General features: G+C 36.3%; 1 protein-coding gene across 3 annotated transcripts in view; it reads left to right on the forward strand.

The window, feature by feature from the left end:
- The window catches only part of TMLHE (trimethyllysine hydroxylase, epsilon), a 143,870-nt gene that overhangs the window by 64,814 nt on the left and 66,102 nt on the right, over positions 1–12,954 (forward strand). For 2 of the 3 annotated variants that reach the window (XR_004819832.1, XM_027608875.2), the window contains exon 6: positions 2,188–2,424. Coding sequence is in view for 2 of the 3 variants with exons in the window: in XM_027608875.2 (XP_027464676.1) it covers positions 2,188–2,424 (237 nt within the window). In the remaining variant the exon portion in view is untranslated. Of the gene's footprint in view, positions 1–2,187; positions 2,425–2,902; positions 3,441–12,954 lie in introns of those variants that run through there. The other variant, XM_027608876.1, reaches the window with a different exon arrangement.

Below are 12,954 nucleotides of genomic sequence, written 5' to 3' on the forward strand. Positions count from 1 at the left end.
TATGCCTCAGTTTCTTCATCTGTAAAATGGGACTAGTAATAAAACCTATTCATTAGTATTGCTTAGGGATTATATTACATGATGTATTTAAAGCACTTGGCATAGTGCCTGACACATATTAAGTGCTCAAGAAATACTAGCTGTTATTATTATTATCATCACTTTAGCCATTGTCATCATCATCATCAACATTGTTATATGCCTTGTCCTTTCAAAAGCTACCTTTGCTCTGGATCTCGTCTTCTCCAGCCTCCTTGGAGATTTCTCTCTCCTAAATCTTCACCCTTTCCATACCTATGGACTCCTTCCTATCAGCTTCTCATATCTTCTTTGGACTCTGTCTCCCTCTAGTTATAGCCCTGCCTTATTCCTCCCCTTCACAGCTAAATTTATTAAAAGAATCATCTACGTTCAGTGTCTTTTCATTTTCACTTCCCATTCATTCCTCAAATCCATAGTCGGCTAGTTTATCCAACCCCTCCCAATTAAAATTACTCTCTTTAAGGTCACCTGGGTGGCTCGGTGGGTCAAGTGTCCAGCTCTTGATTTTGGTTCAGGTCATGATCTCAGAATCCTGAGATCAAGCCCCGCATGGGCTCCGTACTCAGCGGGGAGTCTGCTTGAGATTCTCTCTTACCCTCTCCCTCTGCCCCTCTCCCACCATGTGCTCACTCTCAAATAAATAATAAATAAATAAAATAACAAAGATAAAATTACTCTCTCCAAAGTCACCAGCAACTAACTTATTGCCATGCTTAGTGTGTACCTTTCAGTTTTCATCTTAACCCCTGGAGCATGCTGTTAACTGCTTCCTCTTCTTAAATATCCTTCCTTTTTTAGTTTTCCTCCTACATCTCTGACCACTTTTCTTCAGCATCCTGTGCTGGCTTATTTTCCTCTGTCCATGTCCTAGATATTGTTCCTTAAGTTCTCCTTGATTTTATTCCTTCTATCTGCATTCATATTTTTTACTTACTTTACTTTGTTATTTACTTTTATTTTTTTTTCTAAATTACTATTAATTTTATTTTCCCCTTGTTAATTTGAAATTTCTGGTATAGTTTTCCAGCTCATTAAGTCCCTTTTCCTTTCCCTGTTAACATTTTCAGCCACATATGACTCAACTACTTCAACATGGCCCCTAAAGTGAACTTCTTTTTCAACCCCTCACACCCCCTCATTATGATCAATTACACTTCTGTCTGCATTCTCCCTCTTAACAAATGACAGGTTGCCCAAGTGAAAAACCTGAAGTCATTCTAGATTTTTGCTTGTTCTTTCTCTACTACATTTAAATCAGTTATCAAATCTTGTCAGTTCTACTCCTATAGTATCTCCTTGGTGTGTCTTTTCTCTAACACCCTTCTCTAAGCTCAAGCCCTCAGTGTTTTTGTCTATTTCAGTTAGCATGTTGTTTGCCACATTTTTTGTCATCTTGCTTCCCGCCAGTCCATCTCCCATACTATCATCATAGTCAAGTCTTAAAAATATTAATGTGACCATAGAGTTTCCCAGTTTAAAATCCTTTCGTGGGTGCCTGGGTGGCTCAGTCGTTAAGCGTCTGCCTTCGGCTCAGGTCATGATCCCAGGGTCCTATGATCGAGCCCCGCATCAGGCTCCCTGCTCCGCGGGAAGCCTGCTTCTCCCTCTCCCACTCCCGCTGCTTGTGTTCCCTCTCTCGCTGTCTCTCTCTCTGTCAAATAAATAAATAAAATCTTTAAAAAAGTTAAAAAAAATCCTTTCGTGATTCTCTGTGCTACGCTGACAGGAGCTTCTTGCTCTCTTCCTTAAATATATTTTGTAAATAATGTCCTTTCTTTATGGCCCCTCTATATCTTGTATACAACTTAATATAGTGCCTATCATATTTTATTGGTATTTATTTCCTTCATGTTTTCCTACTAGACTATGGGCTTTTTTAAAACAGAGACTATATCTTATTCATGCCTGTATTCCCAGGGTCTGGCACATACAGATTTTAATTCATATTGAATGTGTTTAGAAGAAACCTATAGTGGCATTAATATTTCAAAGCACAAAAAAGTATAACTGGCTATAAGGAAAAACAATTTGGAAATGAAAATGATACAAGCAGAGTCAGTAATTATTTCATATATAATTTTCTAAAATTTTGATATGTTCTCTTTTCTCCACTGAACAAAAGAATTTAATTTTTTCCCTCTTTAGCATTCAAGTGTTTCACTGTCTTAAGCATGAAGGAACAGGTGGCAGGACACTGCTGGTAGATGGATTCTATGCAGCAGAACAGGTACTTCAAAAGGCACCTGAGGAATTTGAACTCCTCACCAAAGTGCCATTGAAGCATGAATATATTGAAAATGTTGGAGAATGTCACAACCACATGATTGGGGTTGGGCCAGTCTTAAATATCTACCCATGGAATAAAGAGCTCTATTTGATCAGGTGAGTACCAAAGAACCATTTGCCAGTGTAATGTATTTACCAATTATTAGCCTTCAAATTATTAGCTTAATGAAAATCCCTAAAATCCTTATGTTGACCACATCTTAATCTTGCTATTTTATAGCTCTTTATTAGTACAATTTCTGTTTTTATTATACTTCCCATGGAAAAATAAATAGGCCAACAGGTAAAGAATACTAGATTTGGGGGGCAGGAGATATTTGAGATAGTATTTTAAAATGAAAACACTATTGAAATAAAAACCCGTTATTAAATTGTGCTCCCTGACCCAAAGCTAGAATACCCAAAGGCATGACAACCACAACATTTGTACCCCAGATTTATGCAAACCTCCTGACCTGTATATCTAATAGTCCACTAGATGTTGCCACTTAGAAATCTTGTAGGATCATAAAGCACATCATATTCAAAATTGAACTCATCATCTTCACTCATTTCAAACCTCCTCCACACCCAGTTGTGAAGATAAAAATAAATTGTTGCTCCTGCCTTTGCCCCTGGATTGTAATATGAACTACACAAATACTAATTCACTTCCATTGGATAACCTCCTCTGAAAAACTCTACCTTCGTCATCTCTTGTATCCCCATTGCCTAGAACAGTAAGTAGGTATTCAGTATTTTTTCCAACATTTGATTATAAACATTTTTAAATAGATCAAAAAGTTGTAAGCATTTACAGTAAAATCCATAGACCTACCACCTAGATTCTACCAGGAAGGTATTACTATGCTTTTTTTATTATCTGGCTATCTACTTATCTATCATCTATCTCTCTGTCTATCTATCTGTCATCTATCTATCTGTCTATCCATCAGTTAATCTTATTTTTGATGCATTTCAAAGTACATTGTAGCTATGACTACATGTCCCCCTAAATACTTCAGCATTTTATATCTTTAAGTAGAGTTCAATATCTTTTTATAAATTTTTAACTTTGAAATAAAATTTACATACAATTATTTTTTAAAATATCAAATATACATCTGCTGAGTTTTGATAAATGCATACACCTATGTAACCCAAACCCCTATCAAGATATAGAATATTGCCATCACTGCAGAAAGTCCCCTTATACCCCTGCCCAGTCCAACCCTGCACACCCACCCGAGGAGATCACTGTTTTGATTTTTGCCACAATAGATTAGTTTTGCCTGTTCCAGAAATTCATACCATAGAATAAATCCATTTTTTTATGAATAAACACCTGGGCTGTTTCTAATTTGTGGTTATTATGAATAAAACTGCCATGAGCATTCATAGAAAAGCATTTTTGTAGATATGTCTTTTCATTTCACTCAGGTAAATAGCTAGGAGTGGAACTGCTGAGTCATAGAGTAGGTGAGTATTTAATTTCATAAAAAAACTGCCAGAACTTTTACTAAAGTAGATGTTTCATTTTACATTGTCATCAAGAATGTATGAAAGTTATAGCTGCTCCACATCCTTGCTAATACTTGGTGTTGTCAGTCTTATTAGTTTTAGCCATTATGGTGGTTATCTCTTTGGGGTTTAATTTGCATTTTTTTGATGACTGATGATGTTGAGCATCTTTCCATATGCTTATTGGCCATTTATATATCTTCTGAAGTATCTGGTTAAATTTTTTGTCCATTTTTTCATTGGGTTGTCATTATTGAGTTCTTTATATACCCTGGTCACTATTTCTTACCTGATACATGTTTTAGGAATATTATTTTCTAACCTGTAGCTTACGTATTTATTTTTAACAGTATGTTTTTATGAGCTGAAATTTTTTATTTTAATGCAATTTAATTGAGTAGTTTTTTCTTTAATGATTATTGTTTCTATGACCTGTATAAGAAATCTTTGACTGCCCCCATGACATGATGACATTCTATGTTTTCTAAAGGTGTTATAGTTTTATTTTTTACATCTAAATCTGTGATCTACCTCAAGTTAATTTTTTCTGTGTTATGAGGTATAGGTAGAAGTTCATATTTTTTACATATGGATATCCAGATATTATAGTTTCATTTGTTGAAAAGACCTTCCTTTCCCCCATTGGATTCCCTTTGCAACTCTATTAAAAATCAAATGACCAGTGACACCTGGGTGGCTCAGTCAGTTGAGTGTCTGACTCTTGATTTCAGCTTAGGTCATGATCTCAGGGTCACAGGATTGGGCCCCGCGTCAGGCTCTGTACTCATCAGGGAGTCTGCTTGTGGATTCTTTCTCCCTCTCCCTCTGCCCCTCCCCCTGCTTTTGCTAGCTTGCTCTTTCTCTCTCTCTCTCTCTCTCAAATAAATAAATAAATCTTTTTAAAAAAGCAAATGATCATATAAATGTGGGTTTGTCTCTGGGAGCTCTGTTTGATTCCATTATCTATTTGTGGTTCCTTATCACAGTTCCACACTGTCTTGGCTACTGCAGGTTTACAGTAATTCTTGAAGTCAGATAATATGTTTGTCAACTTTGTTCTTTTTCAAGATTGTTGTGGATATTCTATATTAGGGGTCTACAAATTTTTTTTTTTGTAAAGGGCTAGATAGTAAATATTTTAGGCTTGTGGGTAATATTGTCTTTTTTTAAGATTTTATTTATTTATTTGAGAGGGAGAGAGAGAGAAAGCACAAGCAAGGGGAGTGGGAGAGGGAAAAGCAGACTCCCCGCGGAGCAGGGAGCCTGACACGGGACTCGATCCCAGGACTCGGATCATGAACTGAGCCGCAGACAGTTAACTGACTGAGCCACCCAGGCGCGCTGGTCATATGGTCTTTATCACAACTACTCAATACTGTTGTGGAAGCACAACAGCAGCCATAAATAATATATAAATGAATGAATGTGCCTGTGTTCCAATAAATATTATTTACAAAAATGGGCAGTGGACTGGATTTGGCCTACAGACCAGTTTGCCAGCCCTGGTTCTAGATTCTTTATATTTCCATATAGTTTTTAAAATCAGCTTGTCAGTTTTTAGAAAAAAAAATGCCTGTAAGTGTTATGATTGGGATTGCTTTTTTAGCAGTGTTTTATAGTATGTATTGAAGATATAGATCTTATATATCTTTAGTTAATTTTATTCCTAAGTAGAGACCATTTTGGTGATAACTAACTAACAGTTTTGAGTCTTCCAACCCATAAACCTCATCTATCTTTCTATTTATTTAGGTCTTCTTTAGTTTGATTTCTTTTTAAATTAGCATTGTATCCTATAGGCTTGCTAAAGTAATTCACTAGTTCTAAGTTTTTGTTTTTGGGGTTTCTTAGGATGTGTATTCTGCTGCTTTTAGATGGAATGTCCTATTGTATCTATTAAGTCCGTCTGGTCTAATGTGTCATTAAAGGGTGATGTGTTGTCGGGATAGTTTCATTTTTTTTCCTTTCCAATCTATATGTTTATTCATTTGTTTTTCTTACCTTACTACACTGGCTAACACCTCCAGTACTATGAAAGTGTTCAGTATTTTGCCAGGTACAATATTAGCTATAAGAGTGTTGGTCGGGCGCCTGGGTGGCTCAGTTGGTTAAGCAGCCAACTCTTGATTTCAGCTCAGGTCATGTCTCAGGGTCCTGAGATCTAGCCTCACATCAGGCTCTGCACTCAGCGGGGAGTCTGCTTGAGATTCTCTCCCTCTTCCTCTCGCTTTGCTCCTCCCCCTGCTTGTATGCGCTCTCTCTAAATTAATAAATAAATCTTTCTTTAAAAAAAGAGTGTTGGTGATGTTTTTTATCTGCTGGATGAATTTCCCTTCTAGGTTTCCTGAGATTTTTTTTTTTAATCACAAATGGGTATTGAATTTTGATAAATGCTTTATCTTTGTGTCAGTTATCAATAAAAATAATTATGTTATTTTTCTTCTTTATTAATATGCTAAATTACATTAATTTAAAATGTTAAACCAACCTTATACTCTGGGAATAAACTGTACTTGATCACAATTTATTACTATGTGTGTGTATATGTCTGTATGTGTGTGTGTTAATAGTGTGGGCCCAATCAAGAGATAAATACCACACAGTAGTTTCTTTTTGTTGTTAATTTTATTATTTTAATTGCAGAATAATTAACATATAGTGTTATATTAGTTTTAGGTATACAATATAGAGATTCAACAATTCTATACATTACTCAGTGCTCATCATCAGGGAACTACAACTCAGAACTACAATGGCATATCACCTCACACCTAACAGAATAGCTAAAATTAACACAGGAGACATGTGTTGGTGAGGATGCAGAGAAAAGGGAACCTTCTTACACTGTTGGTGGGAATGCAAACTGGTACAGCTACTCTGGAAGAAACAGTATGGAATGGACGTTCCTCAAAAAATAAAAATAGAACTACCCTATGATCCAGCAATTGCACTAGTAGGTATGTATCCAAAGAATGCAAAAATAGTACTTCAAAGGGATACATGCACCCCAATGTTTATAGCAACATTATTTACAATAGCTAAATTATGGAGAGCCCAAATATCCATCCATCAGCTGATGAATAAAGAAAGTGTGGTGTATGTATACAATGGAATATCACTCAGCTATAAAAAAGAATGAAATCTTGCCAATTGCAATGATGTGGATGGAGCTAGAGAGTATTATGCTAAGTGAAACAAATCAGTCAGGAAAGAGAAATAGCATATGATTTCACTTATATGTGATTTAAAGATACAAAACAAATGATCATGGGAGAGAGAGAGAGGAAAACCAAGAAACAGACTCGTAACTATAGAGAACAAGCTGATGATTACCAGAGGGGTGGTGGGTGGGGGGATAGGTGAAATAGGTAATGAGGATTAAGGAGTGCACTTGTTATAATGAGAACGGGGTATTGTATGGAAGTGTTGAATCAATATTGTATACCTGAAGCTGATATTATACTGTATGATAACTAACTGGAATTTAAATAAAAACTTTTAAAAAGGGGGAAAAAATGTTCCTAGCACTGATGTCACAGAAATTACTACCTGTGGTCTGTTCTAGGATTTATATGGTTTCAGATCTCACATTTAGGTTTTTAATCCATTTTGCATTTATTTTTGTGTACAGTGTAAGAAAGTTCTCCAGTTTCATTCTTTTGCATGTAGTTGTCCAATTTTCCCAACACCATTTGTTGAAGAGACTTTTTTTCCGCTGCATATCCTTTCCTGCTTTGTAGAAGATTAATTGACCATATAATTGTCATTTTATTTCTGAGTTTTCTGTTCCATTCCATTGATCTGTGTATCTATTTTTGTGTCTGCACCATACTGTTTTGATCACTACAGCTTTGTAATATAAGTTGAAGTCTGGAATTGTGATGCCTCCAGCTTTGCTTTTCTTTTTCAAGATTGTTTTGGCTATTCAGGGTCTTTTGTGCCTCCATACAAATTTTAGGACTGATTATTCTAGTTCTGTGAAAAATGCTGTTGGTATTTCAATAGGGATTGCATTAAATGTGTAGATTGCTTTGGGTAATATAGACAGTTTCTCAGTATTTATTCTTCCAATCAATGAGCATGGCATAGTTTTCCATTTCTTTACATTTTCTTAATTTTCTTTCATAGTGTTTTATAGTTTTTGGAGTACAGGTCTTTCACCTCTTTGGTTAAGTTTATTTCTAGATACTTTATTGTCTTTGGTGTAGTTGTAAATGGGATTGTTTTCTTTCTTAATTTAAATTCAATTAATTAACATACAACGCATTATTAGTTTCAGAGGTAGAGGTCAGTGATTCATCAGTCTTATATAACACCCAGTGCTCATTACATCACATGCCCTCCTTACTGTCCATCACCCAGTTATCCCATCCCCCACCCCTTCCCCTCCAGCAACCTTCAGTGTGTTTTTTAGAGTTACGAGTCTCTTATGGTTCGTCTCCCTCTCTGATTTCATCTTGTTTTATTTTTTCCTCTCTTCCCCTATCATCCTCTGTTTTGTTTCTTAAATTCCACATATGAGTGAGATCATATGATAATTGCCTTTCTCTGACTGACTTATTTCGCTTAGCATAATACTCTCTAGTTCCATCCACGTCATTTCAAATGGCAAGATTTCATTTTTTTGATGGCTAAGTAGTATTCCATTGTCTGTGTGTGTGTATACCACATCTTTTTTATCTATTCATCATTTGATGGACATCAGGGCTCTTTCCATAGTTTGGCTATTGTGGACATTGCTGCTATAAACATTGGAGTGCAGGTGCCCCTTTGGATCACTACATTTGTATCTCCAAGGAAATTCCTAGTAGTGAAATTCCTGTGTCATAGAGTAGCTCTATTTTCATTTTTTTGAGGAACCTCCATGCTGTTTTTCACAGGGGCTGCACCAGTTTGCATTCCCACCAACAATGTAAGCGGGTTCCCCTTACTCTGCATCCTTCCCAGTATCTGTCATTTCCTGACTTGTTAATTATAGCCATTCTGACTGCTGTGAGGTGGTATCTCATTGTGGTTTTGATTTGTATTTCCCTGATGCTGAGTGATGTTGAGCATTTTTTCGTATGTCTGTTGGCCATTTGTATGTCTTCTTTGGGGAAATGTCTGTTCATGTCTTCTGCCCATTTCTTGATTGGATCATTTGTTCTTTGGGTGTTAAGTTTGATAAGTTCTTTATAGATTTTGGATACTAGCCCTTTATCTGGCATGTCATTTGCAAATATCGTCTCCCATTCTGTCAGTTGTCTTTTGGTTTTGTTGACTGTTTCCTTGGCTGTGCAGAATCTTTTTATCTTGATGAAGTCCCAAAAGTTCATTTTTGCTTTTGTTTTCCTTGCCTTTAGAGACGTGTCTTGAAAGAAGTTGCTGTGGCCAAGATGGAAGACGTTGCTGCCTGTGTTCTCCCCTAGGATTTGGATGGTTTCCTGTCTCCCATTTAGGTCTTTCATCCATTCTGAGTCTAATTTTGTGTATGGTGTAAGGAAATGGTCCAGTTTCATTCTTCTGCATGTGGCTGTCCAATTTTCCCAACACCATTTGTTGTCTTTTTTGCTATTTGATATTCTTTCCTGCTTTTTTGAAGATTAGTTGACCATAGAGTTGAGGGTCCATTTCTGGGTTCTCTATTCTGTTCCATTGATCTATGTGTCTGTTTTTGTGCCAGTACCATACTGTCTTGATGATTACAACTTTGTAATAGAGCTTGAAGTCCGGAGTTGAGATGTCTCTAGTTTTGGTGTTCTTTTTCAACATTCCTTTGGCTATTCAGGGTCTTTTCTGGTTCCATACAAATTTTAGGATTATTTGTTCCAGCTCTGTGAAAAATGTTCATGGTATTTTGATAGGGATTTCATTGAATGTATAGATTGCTCTAGGTAGCATAGACATTTTCACAATATTTGTTTTTCTAATCCATGAGCACAGAACATTTTTCCATTTCTTTGTGTCTTCCTCAACTTCTTTCATGAATATTCTGTAGTTTACTGAGTACAGATCCTTTGCCTCTTTGGTTATGTTTATTCCTAGGTATCTTATGGTTTTGGGGGTAATTGTAAATAGGATCAATTCCTTGATTTCGCTTTCTGCTGCTTCATTATTGGTGTGTAGAAATGCAACAGACTTCTGTGCATTGATTTTATACCCTGCCACTTTGCTGAATTTCTGTATCAGTTCTAGTAATTTTGGGTTGGAGTCTTTTGGGTTTACCACACAGAGTATCATGTTTATCTTTGCCAATTTGGATGCTTTTTATATCTTTTTGTTGTCTGATTGCTGAGGTTAGGATTTCTAGTACTATGTTAAACAACAGTGGTGATGGTGGACATCCCTGCCATGTTCCTGACCTTAGGGGAAAAGCTCTGTTTTTCCCCATTGAGAATGATATTCATTGTGGGCTTTTCTTATATGGCTTTTATGATACTGAGTTATGTTCCCTCTATCCCTGCACTGTGAAGAGTTAAACTCTTAATCAAATTAAAACTCTTAATCAAAAAAGGATGTTGTACTTTGTCAGATGCTTTTTCTGCATCTATTGAGAGGATCATATTATTATATAGTCTATCACATTGATTGATTTGCAGATGTTGGACCACCCTTGCAGCCCAGGAATGAATCCCACTTGGTCGTGGTGAATAATCCTTTTAATGTACTGTTGGATCCTGTTGGCTAGTATCCATCTTGATCAGGGATATTGGTCTGTAATTCTCCTTTTTGGTGGGGTCTTTGTCTGGTTTTGGGATCAAGGTAATGCTGGCCTAATAGAAAGACTTTGGAAGTTTTCCTTCCATTTCTATTTTTGAAACAGCTTCAGAAGAATAGGTATTAATTCTTTAAATGTTTGGTAGAATTCCCCTGGGAAGCCATCTGGCCCTGACTCTTGTTTGCTTCAGTTTCTTTGCCGGTTATGGGTCTGTTCGGGTTTTCTATTTCTTCCTGTTTCAGTTTTGGTGGTTTATACGTCCCTAGGAATGAATCCATTTCTTCCAGATTGCCTAATTTGTTGGTGTATAGTTGCTCATAATATGTTCTTAAAATTGTTTGTATTTCTTCATTGTTGTTTGAGATCTCTCCTCTTTCATTCATGATTTTATTAATTTGGGTCCTTTCTCTTTTTTTTGATAAGTCTGGCCAGGGTTTTATTGGTCTTATTAATTCTTTCAAAGAACCAGCTCCTAGTTTCGTTGACCTGTTCTACTGTTCTTTTGTTTTCTATTTCATTACTTCTGCTTGAATCTTTATTAATTCTCTTCTCCTGCTGGGTTTAGGCTTTATTTGCTGTTCTTTCTCCAGCTCCTTTAGGTTTAGGGTTAGGTTGTGTATTTGAGACCTTTCTTACTTCTTGAGAAAGGCTTGTGTTGCTATATACTTTCCTCTTAGGACCACCTTTGCTGCATCCTAAAGATTTTGAACAGTTGTGTTCATTTTCATTTGTTTCCATGAATTTTTTTAATTCTTTAATTTCCTAGTTGACCCATTCATTCTTTAGTAGGATGTTCTTTAGTCTCCCTGTATTTGAGTTCCTTCCAAATTTCCTCTTGTGATTGAGTTCTAGTTTCAAAGCATTGTGGTCTGAAAATATGCAGGGAATGATCCCAATCTTTTGGCACCAGTTGACACCTGATTTGTGACCTAGGATGTGATCTATTCTGGAGACTGTTCCACATGCACTCAAGAAGAATGTGTAATCTTTTGCTTTAGGATGGAATGCTCTGAATATATCTGTGAAGTCCATCTGGTCCACTGTGTCATTCAAAGCCTTTGTTTCTTTGTTGATCTTCTGCTTAGATGATCTGTCCATTACAGTGAGTGGGGTATTAAAATCCCCTACTATTATTGTATTATCATCAATGAGTTTCTTTAATTTTGTTATTAATTGGTTTATATAATTGGCTGCTCCCATGTTAGGGGCATAAATATTTACAATTTTTAGATCTTCTTGTTGGATAGACTCTTTAAGTATGATATAGTATCCTTCTTCATCTTTTATTAGTCTTTGGTTTAAGATCTAATTTCTCTGATATAAGGATTGCCACCCCAGCTTTCTTTTGATGTCCATTAGCATGATAAATGGTTCTCGACCCCCTCACTTTCAATCTGGAGGTGTCTTTGGATCTGAAATGAGTCTCCTGCAGACAGCATATCAATGGGTCTTGGGTTTGGTGGTTTTTTTTATCCAATCTGATACCCTGTGTCTTTTGATTGGGGCATTTAGCCCATTTACATTCAGAGTAACTATTGAAAGATGTGAATTTGGTGCCATTGTATTACCTGTAAAGTCACTGTTTCTGTATATTGTCTCTGTTCCTTTCTGGTCTTTGTTACTTTTGGGCTCTCTTCACTTATAGGATCCCTTTTATTATTTCTTGCAGGGCTGGTTTGGTGATCATGAATTCTTTTAGTTTCTGTTTGTCCTGGAATCTTTTTATCTTTCCTTCTATTTTGAAGCTTTTTATCTTTCCTTCTGTTTATCTTTCCTTCTATCTATTTCCTTCTATTCATGCTGGATAAAGTATTCTTCGCTGGATATTTTTCTCATTTAGCACCCTGAATACATCATGCCAGTCCTTTCTGGCCTGCCAGGTCTCTGTGGATAGGTCTGCTGCCAATCTAATGTTTCTACCCTTGTAGGTTAAGGACCTCTTATCCTGAGCTGCTTTCAGGATTTTCTCTTTGTCTCTGAGATTTGCAAAGTTTTGCTATTATATGTCAGGGTGTTGACCTATTTTTATTGATTTTGAAGAGGGTTCTCTGTCCCTCCTGGACTTGAATGCTTGTTTCCTTCCCCCGATTAGGGAAGTCCTCTGCTATAATTTGCTCCAGTATACCTTCTACCCACCCTCTTTCCTCTTCTTCTGGGATCTCATTTTTCTAATATTGTTTTGCTTTATGGTATCTCTTATCTCTCAAATTCTCCCCTCGTGATCCAGTAGTTGTTTCTCTTTTTCTCAGCTTCTTTATTCTCCATCATTTGGTCTTCTATATCACTAATTCTCTCTTCTGCCTCATTTATCCTAGCAGTTAGAGCTTCCATTTTTGATTGCATATTATTAATAGCTTTTTTTATTTCAACTTGTTGGATTTTAGTTCTTTTATTTCTCCAGAAAGGGACTCTCTAGTGTCTTCTATGCT

This window comes from Zalophus californianus, chromosome X (assembly GCF_009762305.2).
Source record: "Zalophus californianus isolate mZalCal1 chromosome X, mZalCal1.pri.v2, whole genome shotgun sequence".
NCBI lineage: Eukaryota > Metazoa > Chordata > Mammalia > Carnivora > Otariidae > Zalophus > Zalophus californianus.